Here is a 21,494-nt window from a genome sequence, read left to right as displayed (position 1 = left end):
TAAACTTATTCATTATGTTGTTATGCATTTATCCTACTTAGCTTCTTTAGCATGTGTTTTGTTCTTGGCAGCAGTGACTCAATAACCTACCACATCAGAGCTCTGCGCTATTTTCTTTAAAGAGCTATGCTCAAAGGCAGGACCACCTTTTTTGAAAAAAAAAATAAACAGGAGGGACTTCCTATTGGGATGCGCAGTCCCAATTTTGAATCAAACACTCTGGCCCAAACCCTCAGGAAAATGAGCTGAACAACTCTATATAACTCTCTTCTGCCACATTTAAAAATGAAATTCACCTACACTAAAATGGAAGCCTGCCTTCAAATATGGCAGATTTCAACAAAAACTTGCGAGTATTTTTAAAAACATTTTAACATTTGCAGAGCTCTAATAATAGTTTTAAAAGAAACTTCAAGTCAACAAAAATATTTGTGTCTGTAGTTCTCTTTTAAGCAGTAAGTCATGTTTTCATGGCAAGAGGAGGTGCAGTGAAATGTTTAAGGCACTTTCTTAGAAACAAGAACAGAGTTTCTAATCCCATTTTCAACATTCAACACACTAGATCAGCTCAGAAAAATGACATTTCACTCTGCGCTTTAGTTCTTGCATTTAGCTCACCATAGATTTAAATGTAACCAAAGCACAGCCAGAGAAAAATCACTGCCTAAGATCCAAAAGTGTGTCTTATAAGAAAAGGGGACTCGAACCCACAAATTCCTGGTTGGAAATGTTTTGCCATAACTTTCACATAGAGAGCACCTTTTCCAGGATGTAATGCAAGTTTATATCGTTTAGAGATATCACCAAAAACCCATCTTCAGAGTGTCACACAAATCTGCATCTTCCGGTCTAACCCCACCCCTCTCTTACTTGAGGTGAATAAAGCAGAGCCATTCCCAGAAGCATGTCTTGATCTGCAGAACTCAAATTTGGCCCTTCGTTTATCGCCCACATACAGCATTTGATAGCCAATTCAACACGATCCATGAGAAATTCTCACCCAGTGGCCACATTCTACTTTGAGATAAGGGGAGCTAGTTGCATTGAGAGAGGGCTTTCCACAGTAAGAAGGTCCTGCTTTTCCACCTTTGGTGCTAAAGGAGTTTCCCAAGGAAAGAACATGCACTTCAGTTCATGTCAGAACGCAAAACTAAAAAACAGATCCAATGACAACAAGTTCTAAGGCCTACCCGCCAACCATCAGCCAAACCATCAACTCAAATACAACCATTAAGTTTTCGGCCACTGCTTTAAAATCCTATGAGAGCCTTAAGAGGGGAAATCCAACTCCTCCTATACATTCTTAATATACACAAATGGTTCATAAGTGTACCCCAGAACCCACCCACATGCAAGGTATACTCTTCATGAAGGACCTATGACAGTCTGAGGTGCCAGCATCTATAGTACTACTGTGTGTCCTACAATGGGCCCATGTGCACTCCAGTTTGTGATATTCAAATCTACATGCACACACACAAACACACATATATGAGGAAAAAGAAGCTGAATTATCTAGAACAGCAATAGAACTCTGCTGTTATCCGAAAGAGACTGCTCTTTTTCTAGTGTAAAACATAATTCCCTCTGCTTAGCCCTCTACTCACTTCCTGTTCTTCTGTGTAATAATTTCTGAGGTGGAATAAAACCGCACTGGCCCGTCCACATTGGTCTAAGCTCACCCACATGAAGAAAGAAATGTTGGGTCTCTGACTGTACTATTACAAAACGCAAGGCCAGTCACAACCGTCTTAGCCGATAAAGATGTCAGCCACCATTACAGGCTATCTGGGCCCCTTTATTCTCTTCACCCTATGCACCAGAGTGCATAGGATTCAGAAAAAAACACCTGGAAACATCTCCCCATCTTTAACCCACAAAAACAAAGTGCTTTTAAGTCCGTGTCCAGGACACTCGACACAATCACATAAAAAATAACAATACAAAGTATAATAAAAAAAAGGTTAACAGCAGCTCCCAGGCATGTGGGAAGATGCCATTTGCACCCTCGCACACTGCATCCGCCACAAGGGCACAGACAGCTTCCATCGCCTGGAATGGTACACCAGGGTTTGATGCATGTGTTTGACCTCTATCGTTACAATAGGAGTCTGAGCAATCCCATGCATCGAATATCAAACATAGTCCGAGAGAACTTCTTCCAACCACCACACACAATTTGAGAACCCTCTGCTGACTTGTAGGCCTGGGTCATCTTTACACTGGTTCAAAACCAGCTTCATGGTGCCCTTGACACCAACATACTTCTCCTATCACTGAAGGGCTTCAAGATTTTGCTTCGTTATTTATGAAGCATCCTGTGACAAGACCTTCGACTAGGGCAAGGCTTTCTACTTTGGTTGCTATTTCTAATGAAATTTGAGGGATGACAAAACAATCCTCCAAACAATTCAGGAGGCAAGTAAGCCCAAAAAAAATGTCTGCCTTCATTAACTGAGTGGCCAATTTGTTTTAGGCCTACTGAAACTCTAACTGGATATGGAGGTTATTTTGATCTCTCTCATCACAACTAATCATTTATTTGGATGATGATGTTTCCATAAACCTCAACTCCCAAACCTTAAATGGATGGTTTGATGCCGTGTCTCCCCAAAGGCACGGATGTTCATGTGATAAGACTGCGCAGAAGCATTGGTCTCTCTCGTCTGTTACCCCTCAGACAGTAGCAGATGGGCTTCCCTGCTCCATGTTCAACAGAACCTATTTCTTCACATGGCTTAAGCATGAGAAGAATAAATTAAAAAGCAGCCTTGGTTCCCCCCTCTTTTCCCAACCTCACACTTGTGTTCACAGCCTAGGAGGAGTATAAAACAGGACCCTCCGCAGGAGTTGCCGGTAAGTTCAAAGGCAGGGTTAGCAGGACTTCCACCAGTCCGGCATAAGAGGAGGGCATCTCTGTCCCTCTAACTCTCATCTATATTAAGGCTGATAAACTCCTGAATGCATTTTCTGTACTGGAGCTCAGTCGGGCTGTTGCTTGGATATTGACCTGGTTGTCCGAAAGGCCCATCTGCTTCCCGCATCTCTTCATTCATTCGAGCCAGGCGAAGCCTAGAAGGAGAGAACAAGAGAGCTTAAGAAAAGAGGTGAAGGAAAATTGTTTATCTTTGCTAACTAGTGATCTGAAAGGCAAAATAGTGAAAATATGTACAGTGATGTGACAATTCTACGTTTGTTCTAACGTTCATGGAACATGATCTTTAAATATAATCTAGACCTCTGTGGCATTAAATCAAAAATATACCTTCACAGCTATCACTCCGCTTGTTTCACACCACTGGCTGCTCCATCGCAACTGCATTCTTGATTGTATGGGCAGTGCCCTAAAGTCATGGAACTTTATCTAACTGGCTTTGAGGACACTCAGCCAATTAAAAGTAAATTCTAGGATTCTGTTTAAAGCCACTGGCCTTCATGCAAATGCATCAACTGGAAGAACCCTTAAAATATTTTACCAAAGGATGCACTCTTTTTCATTGCACTGAAGCCTGCTTTATTTCCACGCTCATAGTACCCGTCTAAAGGAACCAGATGCAGTACACTCCACTCCAATTCACACAGCCATCCATTGTGCACCAAAGATATTTTTAGATTTAGATGAATAACATTTTGTAACTCAGAAACTCAAAAAACAATTGTCAAAAAGTGTCAATATTGATTCCAAGCATGTAAAATTCACATCGGTTTCAAGTAACTTCTCAATATAAGCAGGAAAAAGAAAATATATAAATAGAGATTTTAAATGCAAGCTGTGTGCATATTATGTATTTTCCCATCCTATGAAACAAACACATAAAATAATAATCAGAGCATAAGATAAAGGTAAGTATATTACAATTTATAGATGGTCACTAGAAGCTAAATTGTTTACCGGTGCTTCATAAATGCATTTATTTCTGAAATTCCAAAGGCGGGGCATATCGCCATGAGGGCACTTCAGGGAGTAGTATTTACTGTGTGAAATATTGTTTGCAAAAATAAAGTGCAAAAGGACTGGAAAGTTAACTTACATTTCATGATAAGATACATATGTTAATGTTATTGGAAGGAAAAGTTACTTGCCAACATTTTTGATAAAATTATCAATTCAAAAAATATCATGTTTTTCGTAATTATTGATTTGCTGACAGAAAAAGGAGTAAGACTATGGTTTGCACTTCTGTTGCCAAAACATGGCAATTCAGCGCTGAAATCATAAAATAATCATTTGACTGATGGGAGGGGAGAGACATTTTTGAGCTCTTAATTGAGATGGAGGGAATTCCAGGCTGCCGGTCCTTATATAGGAGCTCATATACAGATTTGGCATTTCAGAAATAGGCCCTTATTTAGACATTGCAAAGAACTGCAGAGCGCTCTTTTCAAACTTGCAATACCCCAGCCATCAACCCCACCCTTGTCCTCAGCAGTATTTTCTCGACATGTGATCACAAACACTCTCAGGCCACAGCGGAACCCACAAGTTTGCATTGGGCTCATCCTGCACTTGCACAGTGGACCCAAAGCATCCATGGGGTTTCGCATTGGGTGAGCGGCTCACTTGCCCCACTATAACCCTTGCCTCCTTCATTGACCCACGAGCAGTCCCAAGGGTTAGGTCTGTGGCCTGCCAAACTCACCCAGTAGGCCATGGTTGAAACCTGGAAAACGTTTGAGGCCCCAGAGCGAGTACTAGCGTAACAGCAAGCTCTGAGGTTGTGATGAACCAGGTCACCCCTTCACCACATTCCCTCCATGGCTGCCACTGTTTGAACCACAGTTAGTTTATTTTTGCATGCTGTTCCAAAATAAGACAATCTCTGCAGGTTATAACCTTTTAATTTATTAGAGCACATCAGTGACTCTCCATATTTACATTAACTACTGTGTGCAAATACTTTGCAAACTCTTATGTTTTTTTGCATAAGGGTCAGAGGTTATTTCTGCCAGCGGGATGAAACAAAGCACCCTGTAACACTTCCCCTGGTACAAACTCAGTAAGTACAATACATCCAAAAATGCCCTAGGCTCTGACTGCTGGAATGAAACTAGCCGAGGGCAGACTGGTTAACTAAAAGCAGCCCTCGCTAAAGTGCTCAAAAGAGCTTCACTTCCTTCGTCTCCTTGTGCTGTCTCTCCTTCCATCTATTATCTCTGTCTGGCTCTCTTTCGCTCTCTCCTTTTCTCCTCTCTGATCGCTTTCTCTCTTCCTTGCCCTCCTTCTTTCTTTTTCTTTGTCTTTCATGAAGCCTCAACAGGCCTGCTGCAATTAATCTTGGGAAGCTGGGGAAAGCGACAGAAACACCAGGAGAGACCCTGAATTTTCAAAACCGACTCCAGCCCATCAAAGAAATGCCTGGAGGAATAAAAGGCCTGGCCGGCCCTGAGCTAGCCACAATACAGTTCTCATGGACCATGCCCCATAGCAACACCATTGACATCTTACTGTTAACTGGGCTTGGCTTCACTAGACGAGGAATAAAGCAGTACACTGCAGTAGATCTGGAGTTCTTGCCTCATTCATAAAGTTAGGCCCTGAACAGATGGCCTAGACACACCAGTTGATTCCATAGTAACTCAATGTGTGCTAGAGTAGAAAAAGTGAAATGAAATAATGGTACAGGATCGCACTTACAGCGTTACTATATCAGCATTGGCTGCTCGGACGGCGATGCTGAGAGGGTCCTGCCCATCTTCATCAATCGCGTGTTGATTTGCTCCTCGTTTCAGGAACAGGCAGACCTGGCTGAAAAGAAAACACTCATAAGAACAAGAGATTTCCAAATTAGCAAACAAGCCTGTAAAATTCATGCACTAGTCAGCACAAACACTCTTCCCACCTTTCCAAACAACTTACCTCAAATCAACAAATCTGCAACAATATCTCAAAATACACTCATCAAAAAGTCAGAGAACAAAGTAACCACCCTTGAAAAAGTTCCACAAAACTCCAAGCCTACGCTGAAGAGGCTCCATAATTACTCACCCACCCTTCAACATGGCTCAACACAATTAAAATACTCCACAAAATTCCACACAATACAATCATCCTTCAAAGTGTTAAAAATCAATACAAAACAAAAGCCCACACAAAGCAACCACTATTCAAAATGTGAACATCCATAAACACTTGATCTGAGCTTTAATCTCTATGTCATGTGTCCCAAAAATATTGAGTCCTAACAAAGCAAACGTCGGCTCTCGGGCACCAGGGGCAGCCCAGTCTGCTTTTTTTTGTTGTCAAATGTACATAGCAAGTATAGCTACCGCTAATGTTTCTGCCAAGCGTTCACAATACCTACTGACCTGTCTCTTTCCTATCGTGTCTCAACACTAAACTCTCTGCCTATTTCCTCCTTTCTTCTCTTTCTCTCTTAATCAGATGAACAGTAGGGGCCAGTTAATCATGTACCAATGTAAGAAATACTCCTGTGCCAAGCTGGTCTTAACCTACAACGATTGTTGAATGTATCTGTCTATAATTTTTAATAAAAAATAAATAAAAAGGCCCTGTAACATATCCAACCTTCAAAATGCCTTGAAAAAAGCAAACTTTCTAAGAATCCACCCAAAAAATCGAATTACCTTTCAAAATGCTTTGACTCAAACCAAGAACCATTCAAATCCCCATCATAAACCAAGCTTCTTCAAATAAACATTTCACCACATCACCAACATACTGATGGAAATCTAATGGATCACCTTGGCGGCTAACACCTTCTTCAAAACCAGATACATCTTCTACAAAGCCATCAAGCCCATCCCCCCTGCATATCTGGCTGACAAGCTCACCATCTCCGATTGTTTTCATAACACCTACAGGCCAGACACCTTCAGACTATAGGAAAGAAGTGCAGAAAAGAAAAAGAAAAGGCAAAAGACCTCCTCCATCTATGCTCCCAAGATGTGGAAGAACATTGCCACTGCTGATCCAAATTAGGAAAGAGTCCCTTCTTTTTGGTTAGGTCGGTGTTACACAAATACCACTTACATACAGAAATAAATTTCAAAGGACATAACAAATTGCCCAGTAGAATCTCTTCTTTCTCACTCACCCGACCCTTTATAAATTCCTCTTTTCTCAATGCAAGGACAACACAAAAGATCTAAGCCTTCTTGTGGAGCCTTGCTCAGCTTCATGGATCAATGAAATCTTCCAAATCCTTGACCGTCATTTCATATAAGCACTTCATTTGTGCTTTCCAAGTCTAGGGGGCACTTCCCAAATGCTTGAAAAAAGCTGTAGCCATCCCATTCCTAAATTAACTAATAGTTCCATGAAGCCCAAGCCAAATACAGACTAATTTTGAATCTTTTTACAATATCATCCCTAGTAAACTCAATGAATGGGAAGTTGCAAGACAAGATAGGCCAAGACTATAAATCAGGATTTAGATTTGTCAGTGTATTAGATAGTATGGTAACCCCAAACAGAGCTTAATTTCTCACCTCTCCAGACAAAGACCATCACAGCACAATAAGTACCTATCTAAAAGGAGGGAATGAACTACAGGCCCAGCTTTGACCTTTATCTAATCGCTCTGCACAACTGAAGGCCAAAGTTAGTTGAGTTGCTTTAAAGTTTATCCTAGCTTCAATAACTCTATATTTATGATCTCCCATGCTAATGTAATCAAACACTACCAGTCTCAAATTATTCTTATACCACCTAGATGCCCCACTACTTGGAAAAAGAAACTAGGATCCCATCTAATATTAAAGAATATTTAAACCACACCTATCGTTCTTTCTTTGTCTCAGTAGAACCAAATCGGAAGCTTCGTTTTGGCTAATAAAAAGAAAGTAACATCTTCCTATTTGCAAGCAATTTATCCTGTGAAAACCCCCAAACCTTATACAAAATGTGAAGAACCTAGGGGTGATATTTAATTTGTAACTATTGTTAACCACTAATAAATTCACTGCTCTAACAATCCTTCAAGAACAGCATTGACTGGAAATAACCAGCTCTCTGGTCTGGCTCGCCTGCAGAGCTGCAATGGGGCCGATGCTGCCCCACCTAAAGGGCAGGTTACAATGGAAAAAATAAGGGCATACCCTTACTATGTGTAGTGGCATATCAGTTTTATTTGGTGCACAGAGGAGGGACTATTGATAGAGCCCTCGGCTTGACCCATAGTCTTTGTCTATCTGTGAGGCAGCTGTCCAGATTAACCTTTTGAGGCCCCTCACCAAGGTATGACACCTGTAGTACACCTCTGACTACATTCCACCCAAAAAGACTCTGCTCAGCAATTTAAAAAACTTCTCACCAACCAAATTCGAGACTAAAATATGTGGAAGATCCAAGGAAGTAGGGGATGAAAAGTTCTGGGACTGTTTCCTTACAACCATGCAAATGCAGCTAAACTACCAAATCTTCAGAAAATTGAGATGTTCTGGAAGTTACATTACATAGAACATACACCACAATGAGCTCAACACGTTTATTAGTGTGTCCTTCTGCATACACCCATTTCCAGAAATTGCCCTCCAAACTTAAACTACAGATGACTTATTATGAAAACAAACTCTCCTAGAAGCTACAGATGATCATTTCATTTTGTTTTCCCCAATACCTTCCCTGGCTACACAATCGCTACACATGAGAGAGGCACCTACCTACTTTACAAGTGACACTGTAAAGCTGCAGAAAGGCGTCATTTTGGAGCAACAGAAATTCTGTAATTAGCAAATTAGGTCGCTAATGAACAAAAATCCTTCAGAGTGATAAAAGATTGAATGCCTTCTCATCCAATAAATGCCCCAAATCTAATGCCCTAAATAAAAAAGTTCTATAACAACCAATGACTCTTCAAAATACCCCACAGTAAAGCAACTATCCTTCAGAATTTACCACAATACAACACCCGACCTTCAAAATGCCACAACAGATGTCAACCACCATTAAAGTGCCCCATAGAAACTAACACCCTTCAAAAGGCTGTAGTTCATATCAACCAGAGTTACAAATGCCCATCAAAACAATACATATTTGGAAATACGGAAAAGCAAACATACTATTCTTCAACTATCTTCAATAAGTGATTCCTCTTATTTGCTCTGTCACAAAAAAGTAAAACATCACATTTAAAGTACACAACATAAATCCAACACCCTGAAGATTCCTACCCAAGAGAGCAAACAGCATCAAAACTTCCCAACAATAAACAAAACTGGCACACATGTAAAACACCGTCAAACAAAGCATGCTGTAGATGAGCAATATTTCAACAGCTAGGAAAATAACATAACATACCCAGTGTGCCCGAGATATGTGGCGTGGTGGACGGGGGCCCGACTGCGAATATCAATTTGGTTCACATCTGCACCATTCTGGAGTAAAAATTCACATGCTATTAAGGATCCCTGTGAGGAAAAAAAACACAATTAGTGTCAGTCTCCATGGACATAAACCACTGTTTTCTGGACCTTTAAATATAATTTATATTTGCCCGGGTATCGCTATTGTCAGTTTAAATAATTTTCAAAGAACAGGTCAGTCACATCTGAAGATGATTCAGACATGCCGGGCAACTGACCAGAGTTGTAAGCCACTTTTAACCTATGCTTATTTCCATAACAAATCCTCACTCAACACGGAGAACATATTAATTGGTTATACTGTCACAATACACCACACAATACCATCCTTCAACCATGCACTTTTAAGAAAGCGTACATTAATTACTGGAAGTACTCTACTAATACACTATGACCCACAATTCTCCTTTGGATAGGAGTGCCCAGCCTCTGCTGTGGTGCAAGGGCCACCAGTGTACTGACACACTTGGAATCACTGAACCATGGCGTCCGCTGATTGGAGACATGAACTGAAACCATACTATGGGAGTGGAACCTCCTACGTCATAACTGGCACTCCAGATGTGGGGCATTGACTATTGTGATGTACAAGTTGTGATTTGCTTGAAGCCTTTAAGTGCTACGCTTCAATCAAATATACAAGGGACACCCCTGTGAAAGCTATCTGCCCCCAAGCTTACAAATCTTAATTGCAATAGATATCCTCAATTTTAATTTGTTTCCATGGTTTACCTGCTGCATGAATATCTACAGCCTTAAATACGTTTTTCCTTCCTCGTACCTTATCTGAACCAGCTATTTTAAACATATTCTATCACAGAGTTGAACCTTTGCTTCATGCAGAACTCTCAAGATCAGGGTTCTTCAACCTTTTCTGTAAACAGAGCTACTTATGTTCAATAAAACTTTTTCCAAGCTACTAACATTGTTGGACTTGTAATAGCAGCCACATCAGACAAGATTATATTAGTGGCCACGCTATTGAACATTACAGGCAGTGATCGTCTCGGTGCATCAGGCAGGGTTGCCAGCAGTAACTTTAAAAAGTCTTTGTCAATTTGGAATCATTTTAGATAGGTAGTACATAACAGCTGTAGCTGAAATGCTCATGGCACCAAGGTAATAGTATTAGTAATAAGTCTCAACGCCACATGATTTATCGCTTGGCTTTTTAAAGTATTTTGGAAATTCAACCACTCTCTCCAAACAGCATCTTATGAGCTCTGCAAATACATAACTGTTTATCTCGAATAAAGACTTTTCGATTTGGCACAAATATATTAAAATCAGCCAAGCTTCTAATTTAGTAGAATAGGCTGCACCCAGGAGAGCTAAACAAAGGGAGCTGATGAGCTATGTGTAGTTCACGAGCTACTCATTGGAGAAGCCTGCTCTAGGTCTTTCTTTAGTTTTGTCACCCTTACCTAAATTTTCTGAGCTTTATCAATGACGTTTCATAATGCGACAAGCCGAAATGACTAGAGTACTGCAAATGGCTTATAACCAACACAAACCAGAGCATCCGCATACTAACACTGTCTAATTGTATTTAATAGGAACTATTCTCTTGGTTTTAATGCTACATATGCTTCCATGCACGGATGCATGTAAAATGTGTTAGCTGTATCATCAGAACAGTAATTTGGTGATGAGGTGATCAGCAGAGCGACTGAGGTGATTGGCTCTCCGTGCAATCGCATGCGCCTTTGTCATACTTGATAAAAACAGAGTTTTCCCCATGTCCTTTGACACTCAGAGAGTGGGTGACAAGCCAATGGTGGGTATTTCTATGTAGATTTACAAAGATCTACAGACAGATGTCACCATACATCATCATTAGGAAACATAATTTAGCCTCACCCCGATCACCGCCTGGATCAGGGGCGTCTTGTTCTCATCTTCATCGTTCACCCAGTTGACGTCCGCACCATGCGCCAGGGCCTCCGCCATCACAGGCAGGTTCCGTGCTCGAGCAGCCTTGAAGATCAGCAGCCCTGGGTGCAACTCCCGCAAGTCCTCCGAGTCGGAGGGCTCCTGCTCGATCTCAGCCTCACCACTGGAATCCTCGGACACTTCGCATTCTGAGGATGAAATGCGTTCAGTGGAGATCGGGAGAGATTTGTAAATAGGGGGGATTTGAGAAAATTGGGTGTACAGAAGGAGGAAAAGTAGAGAGATGAGGAGAAAAGAAAAAACAGTAGCGATAGAAGGAAAGGTGTTGAGATTCGTGGAGTGGGAAGGAAAAGAAGAATGAGAAATATTGATCGTAAGTGGGCATGATAAATGAGAAGGGGGAGATGAAAAAAGAGTTCTGAAGAAGGGTTAGGAGAATGGAGAATTGAGAAAAGGACTTAAGGGACAGAAAGTCTTTCCGTTTGCATAGCATGCCCTACAATAAGAATCATCCAAAGTTTCATACACCACAGAATTATTCAGCAGAATTGGAATTGGCAGTGCTAAAACTAGGTATGATTAGGTTGCGCTGGTAGTGCTGCGGGTGCTTGAGGTAGAAGAAGTCCAGTAGTAGAACAGCAGAGGATGCCCCAGATCAGAGCGGAGCTTTGGCTTAGCTGTGTCTGGTACCCAAAAACAGGAAAAGCAGTGGGTGACGAAGCTTTGGAGTTCCAGAAACAATTGCTTATATCTGCGTTTGCATTCCTAGCTGCAGAATCCAGCCCTCTGCCACTCGTCTGCTGTCGCAAAGGCTAATACGAGATGTTCTTAAGGGACAGACCTATATTCTGATAACCCTACACTAATGCACTATTTGCCTTCTTAATTTTCCAAACCCACTCAGTAGCCTATTAGAAAAAGGCGGAAACTCGATGCGGAAAAAAGAGCAGGATACAGGCGGGGCGCAAGAAACTGGGGGACTAAGATTCTCGGTTTTGGCCCCGCAATTCTGGAACTCTCTCCCTATGGACATCAGATCATTGACATCTTACGCTCAATTCAGAAAACTCCTAAAGACCTAGCTATTCCGCCAAGCGCATGATTGAATGATCTAGTGGTAGTGCCCCTCGGACTCCAGCGCCATGAAACCATTTGGTGTATGTGCGCTTTAGAAATATCTTTAACATAACGTAACAGGATGGAGAGCAAGAACCATGCCAGATGCACCCACCTTCCTCTGTGACACTGTCCACCACTGAGCCAAACACCAAGATGTCCGAACTTCCGTCCGTACTCCCGCCTAGGCCACTGTCGCTGCTCAGACCTGCGGGGCCAAGAGGAGAGAAGGCAAACTCACTTTAATAACCAGGCAATCAACAATCCAATCATGGCTGTGGAGGGGTTAGACTGCGCACATCCCTACTGCACAAGGGTTGCCGCCACTCCTTGGCGCTATGCAATGCCAACAGAGCATGCGCACATGACACTCTTGGGCGCCTGGCATTGTGTGAGTGGGAATGTCCACTACACCAAATTCTGCAATGATAGCCTACTACATTAACGAGTAGTACCCCTCTACAAGTGGTCTTTTTGCAATTGTTGCCTTTTTGGGAATACTGAAGTTTATATAAACATAATTGCATACCGGTATAATTATTTTGCTATTTTTCTAAATGACATACATTTTTTGTTCTTATGAAAATCACCAGGCACTCCTAGACCCTTAAAGAAAATGTGTGGCCAGGACATGTGGGTGGAGTTACCAAGAGCGCAGGTAACTCTTGTTGCAATTCAGGAGTCAGCATGAGTTACTTCTGTCTAAACTCAAGCATGCTTATAGGCATGGCTTTAAGTGGGCCGGGTTCTGACTGTGCTCAGTACTGGCAGTTCTAAAAAGCAGGTGCTGAGAAGGGTCCCCATCGGGCTCTCCATTTTTGCCCTCACCCTCAGGGCAAAAACAAACCTTAAATCTGGAGCAGTGCCACTCTTCACGGCCTTTGATGTAACTTCAAAAAGACACGTTGTAGGTATTTCATAGTCTCATCATTTCAGAATAGAACTGAAGCATTTTCAATATTATATACAACAAAGCCATAGTTGTTGCTTATTTATTTTATGCAATTAACAACCATTAACAACCATTGACAAAGCCAAAAGTCTTAGCTTGTTGTAGGTATATTGTTACTTGTTCTATCATCTATCTGGATGCAATGACAGAAACAGCAAAATACCTGTGGGGCTGCACACTATGCTAAGCACAGATTTTTAGCTTATGTGTTTTTAAGCCATGCCCTTAATTACATCAGCCACGCCCCTTTGAGAGACCCCCTTAGTTTTTTCATCCCACTTAAAGCCCTGGATTAACCAGAAAGACAAGTTTCAGGACATAAGTAGATTATTTTCCAAATGTATGGGTGCGGATTTACGAAATATTTTTTCATCCTGCTGGCCACTATGCATGTGAGCTTTTAAGCGAAGGTGCAGGGTGAAAGTAGGCAAATTCACAATGTGTCTAAGCAATTTAGGCTGTGCATATCCAAAATCTGCTCTAGGAGTCTAGTCAGGAGTGATGCTGGTACATATACAGGCACATCCTTGAGTCACAAAGGGATGTGCCTGCATATGTGGAAACCCCAAGCCTGCCTCCCCCTGCAGCAGTTCGAACATGCTTAGTACAGTGGTGTTTCTGTGCCGGATTTTAGTTCTATTCTTTAGGTAGCAGTGGGAATTCTGGGGCCTTATTATATAAGCAGGTCTAGGTCCCTTCACTCGAGGAGGCTGTGAGAGTGACTATATTCTAAAGTAATCGGCACTCACCAAATGCGCTGTGCAGCATGAACAGTCATGTTCCTAGGATGCCTGGTCATCCCACAACACACAGGTCCTGTTTGTGGTTAGGGGACTTACATGCTCTGAGGGGCCAGTCACTCATCTACAAAGTGCAAAATGTATACTGCAGACTTGTGACCATACCTGCATAGGGAACAACAGGCAAAATGTATGAACTTTTCAAGCAACACAGCGCTGCAACCAGATTTGCTATGCTGTATTGTGCTGCTTGTGTCACATTGCCCTGTGCAATGTGCAGCCTTGCACCACGTGTGCCCTGTCTAGCATAGAATTTGTACTGAAAGCATAGGGTTTCGGTGGAAATTCCTCTCAAATAAACTCAGAAGTATCCCATGCATTGGATGTGTGCTGTGCACTGCAGCGCACATGCAGTGCACGTATTTTTGAGAAACAAACACATTTCCCCTACTTCAGTGAGATGTTATTTTTTTACGTAAATCCCAGTCTCGCGATCTCACACGATTGAGCTTTAGGTACAAACACTGGGTGTTTGTGCGGATCAGACCCAGTAACCACCCGGAGAGCAAAGAGGGTTTTGCACTGAGAAAAAAGCACCTTTTCAGCGCAAAACACCCTTTGGACTGGATGGTAGATACATTTGTGAGACTGTGTCGATTCGCTCTGCTCTGCACTCGCATATAGCTTTCGTAAATCAGGGTATACATCTTCAGCCCCGGCACGTTCATTTTCCTCACACTCCAAAGTTTTGAGTAGGCCACCTTCTCACACTGATTAAACGACAGCAGTCCACAAGCTTTTCGTTCACCCAAACTTTTGGCTGAAAAAATTCCTAAAGTGGATATAAAGTGTGGCTAAAGGACAAGTATTTTCTAGCTGGAACCAGGCTCTGGGGCAGAGGATAAATTGCAAAAACAAGCCAATCGCCCTATTGACATCATCAATGAAAGGTGGTAGATGCACCATAAAGATTTTTTAGAAAGGATCATGCAAGACCTGACCATTTATGACTCGTACCCATGCATCTGTTGCAGGCATTTAACAAATGAAAAATACACTCTCCTGGTTTAGAGCAAGTGTAGCATATTTACAGAAAAACTGATGAAATCTTTAACTATTTTAAAAACAAATCAAAGTTGAACATTCTATCTTAAAAGGCAGGCAGTGTGCCTGGAAAACTACCACAAAGCTCAGTACACAGCCTTAGTTGGGCCAGTCTTACCTTCTTCTCTGCTGCTGAGCCACACACCCATACTTGCCCTCCCCCTCCAGTTCTACGAGGTGCGTTTCGCTGCCGCAGACCTTACCTCCAGCATGGAGGAACGGGAAGCCGCTCTCTCCGGGGCTAAGGCCATTGCCGCTGCCAGTCCACGGGCCAGAGGGCAGAGGGAGCTGCACAGGGACATGGCTGCCACCTGAGGAGGAAGTGTAAGTGAGGCGTCACCGCTACAACATGGCGCTCCACTCGCGCACCCTCCCCTTACTAACGCGCATGTGCCCCTGAAGGGCCAATCTAGTGGCTAATGCTTTTGCCCCTTACACATTTTTTTAGGTTTTCTGTGTTTTGTTTTATCACTCTGGTTTGGTTAGCCTCTAGGAAGGCAAGTATACCATTTTTGCTACATCACCACATTCTGTTTGTGTATTCAATTTTCTCACAGAGTATCACTAGTGGCTCCTGGAAAACAATCCGCTCTGAGTGTACCGTGAACGCAATGAAGGTGCTGCATACAGTGAACCGTCCAGTGTGCTGTGACTGGCCGGGTGCCCCTTGCAAATCACAGAGGGGCGCAGGTAGTCGCTCCATGGGCAGGAGGAGCCTTGGGGCGAAGTCCCTTGTTTGTGTCATGATGAAGTGATGGAGGGCCGGACATGGCATCACCAGGAGATGCCCAGAAGGGGTGCATTTAAGGCATCAAGAGGTGGGGCTCGGCCTCTTTTTCTCTCCACCATGCTCCAGCTCGCCACAGGCCAGAGCTCACACCCACCCACACCTGGAGAAAGGCGGCATTTCTAGCAGCAGAAAAAGGGGGCTACCCAAAAATGTGGACGATTTACTGAACTGACCCCTTGGAGGGATGTTGATATGTGTGGGCAGGCAGAAAGGGGGTACTGACCTGCTGGTGGTCCAGGACCTTTCTGCCACACCCAGGGATGCCTGGAGTTGAACGTATTGAGAGGATTTGCCTGGTGACAGGTGCCTGGGCAGGGACGGAGTGCTAGGCGGTGCCCTGGTGCATGTGTTGGTAGGGAAATGAGGGTATTGCCCATCCCTCTGTGTGATGGGGGACGTTTGTACTAAGGTATGAATGCTAATAATCTCCCAGATGCCCTTGGTTGACGGCATGGGAAGGGCCTTCGGGCACTTTGCACCCTGAGTGCTGCGCTGTGTATGGAAAGCGGAGGCAATCGTTGCTTGTACAATGTTTGAACTGTCTTTGCTGATCTGCCGTCCCTGACTCTCACAACAATAATATCTGCTTAACTATGGTTATCGTTTATCACTGATACTATGTGTCTATGTGAATAAAAGGCTACGCCTTGTTTGAACCACGTTAATTGCTGTCGTCTCTCTTTTTTTTGGGAGTCGCTTCAGGAGGGGCGGCGACTTGAACATTGTGAGCGCACTATGCAGCGAAGGCGGCTTCCAATGAGATGTCGCTGCACTAAGGTTAGCTCAAGTTGGGATGTCACTTTAGAAAAGGCAGCTGTCAGCGTCATGTCATGGAAGTGAGGACAGCTCCCGGCTTGATGCCACCACACTGAACGTATATCCCAGCGTGATGTCACTAAAGCGAGGGCATCTCTCGGCTGATGTCGTTGCAGTAGGATTGGATACTGGTGTGATGTCACCACAGTGTGGCCATCTGCCTGCTTAAAGTCAGTGCACTCAAGGTAAACCTCTGTTGGGATGTCTCCGAAGGAAGGGGAGCTACCAGTGTGCTGTTGTGGATTCAGAGGCATGTCCCAGGGTGATGACACTGCAGTAAGGGATGCTATCAGTGTGATGTCACTACAGCGTGATGAAGTGTGATATTACAGCAGCATGTGATTTCCGGGTATGATGTCCCTGCAATAAGTAAGGGCAGCACGCAGACTTGTGTCACAATGAATCTGGGAGTAAGAGGCTTCACACTGCACGCTTCCCTTACTAACACTACAGGAACCAGCCATGATACTCTATGGGAAAATTTAAAAAAAAAAAAAAAAATGATAATGGTAAAAGATCACTTGAAAAGCTAAAGATGTTAATCTGCAACACTGGTTTTGCTCCTTGGCATCAAAGTTACATCACATGGTTTGCATAATCCTGCCATCTAGTGGTTGTCTTTGTAATATTTTTCGAAACAGAATACAAAACAACCTATTTCCGATTAATTCCGTCTATCGCCTCCTTCAAAAAAGAAGTGAAAACATTTCTCATGAACACATTTTTGCACTAAGATCACTTCTTTTGTTTCTTGATCTTATCCTTGACTTTTATTAATTGGTTGATTATGACTACTATATTGCTGACTTCCTATGGAGGACAAGTTTATCAATTTGTTAATCGTCCCTGATTTTACCTCGTTCGAAAACCTGACTGATTCTTTTGTCCCCTACTTATCTCTTATCTCCCCCTCCTGTAAAGCGATCTGATACCCTCTCAGGTCATGTTCGCGCTATATAAAACTTTATAAATAAATTGTCTCTAACTAGAAACCTTCGATGATAACACCTGCAACACAACAATCTGTCCTCATCAGATTTCTCAGGCGATGTATCAGCTAAAGTTTAGTCACCTCGTAAGGCAATGGAGGGTGTTCCATATTAATCTATAACAGGTCTGAAGCTGCAAAATGATGTTTACGGGTACGAAACTTTCTCTGGTGTAGCACAGATTCACATGGTTTAAATGAAATAGTCAAAGTACCTTTTGTTTTAGATGACTGGCTTAGAGGCTGAAGCAACCATGGACAAAGGTCTAAAGGCTGCATGTTCTAACTGTGCTTCGTGTCTTGCAGCTGTAAAAAGGCAGTTATGTTTGACTACTGCATGGACTGAGCCCCCTGTTCCCCCTTGACATACTTCCTGGAGGGTATTCACATGATCAGTATATCCTGCTGCGGCTTCTATCCCTTGTGCGAGCACCTCGGGTTTTGGTTGAAGACCTTAAAGCATGTCAAATTATATCTTGACAGGTTTGAATAAGTAGTGGATTTGCCACTAGGTATAAATCACAAACCCAATGACAAGCTCCCAGCCAGCTTTTCTTGAAACCAATGTTATATTGTACTGTATTTTAACATCTGTAAAGTGCTTACTATGCATTTCTGGGGCGCCGAAGCATTTATCCACATGGATAGCAAGCAACACTGTGTGGGGTATGTGCTTAGGAAAGTGTTGATTTGTTTTGAGCCTATAGAAGGGTTTTTATGACGAGCAGGAAGACCACTGAGGTGTGGTTATTGTTTTATGCGACGCAGCGATTGGTGGTGTGATGGGTGAGGGTCTGTGAACTACAGGCGTGCAAATTATAAATAAATTTAAGGACTAACCAGCTTAACCGTCCTTCTTCAACCAAGGTAAGAAACCTGGTCGCCATAGGTCCATGGATTTTGGAAAGAATACCAAAAAGTCAACTGTCTTCTTTACACGAAAGTCTGAAATGACTTTTGGCAAGAATGCTGGTTTTGGCATCAGCACCATCATGTGGAAGTTAAGCAGTGCAACAGGGTCTTCACAGTAATTCACCGAAAGAGTGTCAACATGATTACCATGGTGGAGCCCACCTTTCATGAAAGCTATTCAGTGTCAAAAGGTGACAATATCAGCTTTCTGATTACAATGTTTAATTACCAGACTTGCGCGAGTTGTTTTAGATTTTTTTTGCATGCCATTTAAGCTTCCATGAAAGTGGGAAAGCCAGACCCACACTTGCCAGATGCTTTGAGTGAAGAATGATGGATGTTATCAGCGAGGTATCCTGCTCCTTCAAACTTGGTCCATTCCAGTATATAGTGCTTTCTTAATGTGAGTTGTCTTGCATTCACAGGTATGTCAATAGATGCAGGGGCTAGGAACCCGAATAGATATGGTGCTACTTTCATAGAGCTGATGCTGGTGTTTGTCAATATTGTCATGACCTCTGGCAACATCCAATTTATCTGCATGGACACAAACAGATTATTATTGTGACAACCATGCAGTCTTACCTGTGTGTGGACAATGAATATCATCACTGCCCCTTTGTTCCTCTTAATGGCTAAACGCAAAGGTGATTCTTTAAACCTGTCTGAGGTAAGGTTTATGCCTTCAAGGAGCCTGCACACTACACAGAAATGTTTTATGGTTCAGTGAGGGCATGGCTTGGCAGTTCGTGCTGGACTGTTCCAAGTGGAGCAGGGCCAAGACTGATTTACATATAGCTGGGTTCAAACTGAGGTGGACTGCGATGCGGCCACGAGTAATCACCAGTGGATGAGAATAATTCAAGCATTCCATCCATCACTTTTTTGTATACTTCAGTTTTCTACAGAGAAATATGTGAAGTACAACAGTAATATCAGAATTATTAGGTTTATGAATATGGTAAACATTACTCTGGGAGCCATCTTGGAATGAGCTATGTGTTAGAGAATAATTATGGTATGGAGTAGAGTTGTTTGTTGTGCAGGAAAGCCATGTTTTTGTTTGCAGTGCTCTCCTACAAATGATAAATGGCTTGTTTGCCCTTCTCCTACAAACCTCCACAAGCCACCATCACCAGGAGCAAAAATCACAGTGAAAGCAGTTTTTCCCTAAGACAATGGTATAAAAAAGAAAGCATGACAGTTCCAGGCCACGACCACAGGAAGCCACTGTCCAGAGCATGCCTTGACAAAGAAGCAAAAAGATGCCGACTGCTAAGAAAAAAAATTAATGTTCCGTGCTCAACACCCCAGCATTCACACTGCTGACCCACACCATGACCGCGGGCCTCCGCCTTAGGGTTCAACAGTTTCACATTTTGAGAGTAAAATGTTTGTACTGCTCAATTTTTCTTGATTCGAAAAAGTGTTGCAACCATCAACATGGTAATCTAAGTGCTATTGCACTATTTCTCCCTAGTGATCTTCCTGAAAACTGTTTATTGGCCCATTGGGTATATGCGTACCTTTTAGTGTGACCGCTTCTGTCAGTTGTAGCTCTCGTTTGCACGTCCGCGCCTCGACAAAGGCTTGTATAGAGATCAGCTGCCGGGATGGACTTCTAACAGTTCCAGAATATTGTACGTTGTGGCTGCATACGCTGTTTGTTTGGTGACTATCTTGATGCTGACCACTGTCTTTTTGAAGGATGAGGGCGACTATGCACGTTTACAGCAAACATTTGATCACAATGCCAGAGCCAACCACTAGATAGTAACCTTCTGCAAAGCATGAATTTACAGCTGACCCAGGCTGCACAACTGTTCACAATGCCACACTAGCCTTCCATCAGAAACACAAACCATACCATAAAACAAGAACAGAAAAGGAGAGGAGGAGCCACAAAAAAAGGTGTTTCGTAAAAGAGCATGCTCGACATGCCCTTTTTAAAGGGTACTAGAAACCATGCTAGATGGAGGCGCATGAAACGAGAGCGAGCCATGCTGGGAGAGGTTCTGAACACTGGGGTGGTGCCTGCTGGGTGGGCGCGGGGTTTAGGTGTGTCAGGCGGTTGCACTCAGGTATGGAAGACAGCGGGGAAAGGGTGAAAGAGTTACTAATGCATCAGACAGAGAATTTCCCCACCTGCGAGTTTATACGCCTGAACAACAAGATAACACTTCCACGCTTTAATCCATAAATCAGTTTTTCTAAAATAATCCCAGCATGCATAAATAATCCACATTACATATGTTTGGGAAATGTGTTACGCCACTAAGCTCATGTGGTAAAGCACAGTGGGTTGAATCACCTCTAGGCGCTTTACCAGTGGACAGCAGCTGGAGCTTTGACCTCCTTTTAAAAAACAGATATTTGATTCTGAAGACACGACAGAGACACAAGAGTTCCGTAGGCAGCAGCCTTGGACTAATAAAGAAGTTATTTTTTTTCAGCCGAGCAGTCTAAGTGTAATGTTTTCCTTTGTATTTGAAGTACACAGGTGCTTTTTTGGGATGCAGCATTAGCTCACTAAAGAACTGTTCTGGAACCAAGTCACAATGCAGTAAATGTATGAAACAAAGGCCCTTGTCTGAGGCAGCAGAGCTATCATAGGAAAGGGGCGGTGTTCCCTGAGCCCTTGCGCAAGGTTATAGCACGTGCTTCATCTTGAAGCCCCTTTCAGCACGCATAAACAGCACAGTAAGGCGTTGCATGCTATGCATCCATCAGGCTGCGGATCCTTCCATCCCCTCACTAACTCAATAAGGGGCAACGTGTTTCCAAATCCGATTTAACTTCCTAAATGTATATGGCGTTTAGTAATATCGGGCATGCCGGTCTCATGCTTCATGGAACCCA

At 42.9% G+C, this 21,494-nt stretch overlaps 1 protein-coding gene across 1 annotated transcript in view; it reads right to left on the bottom strand.

Annotated features, from left to right (window-relative positions):
- ACAP3 (ArfGAP with coiled-coil, ankyrin repeat and PH domains 3) overlaps nt 1-21,494 on the bottom strand; it is a 328,968-nt gene that overhangs the window by 17,945 nt on the left and 289,529 nt on the right. Inside the window, exons 20-25 of the mRNA XM_085609611.1 lie at nt 15,333-15,440; nt 12,449-12,541; nt 11,185-11,405; nt 9,260-9,369; nt 5,636-5,746; nt 2,930-3,072 (exon numbers count right to left, since the gene is read on the bottom strand). Coding sequence (XP_085465737.1) covers nt 2,930-3,072; nt 5,636-5,746; nt 9,260-9,369; nt 11,185-11,405; nt 12,449-12,541; nt 15,333-15,440 — 786 coding nt within the window. The remainder of the gene's footprint in view (nt 1-2,929; nt 3,073-5,635; nt 5,747-9,259; nt 9,370-11,184; nt 11,406-12,448; nt 12,542-15,332; nt 15,441-21,494) is intronic.

Source organism: Triturus cristatus, chromosome 1_2, assembly GCF_964204655.1.
Source record: "Triturus cristatus chromosome 1_2, aTriCri1.1, whole genome shotgun sequence".
Lineage (NCBI taxonomy): Eukaryota > Metazoa > Chordata > Amphibia > Caudata > Salamandridae > Triturus > Triturus cristatus.
The sequence above is the reverse complement of the archived record's forward strand: the minus strand, read 5'-3'. Positions and strand labels throughout refer to the sequence as shown.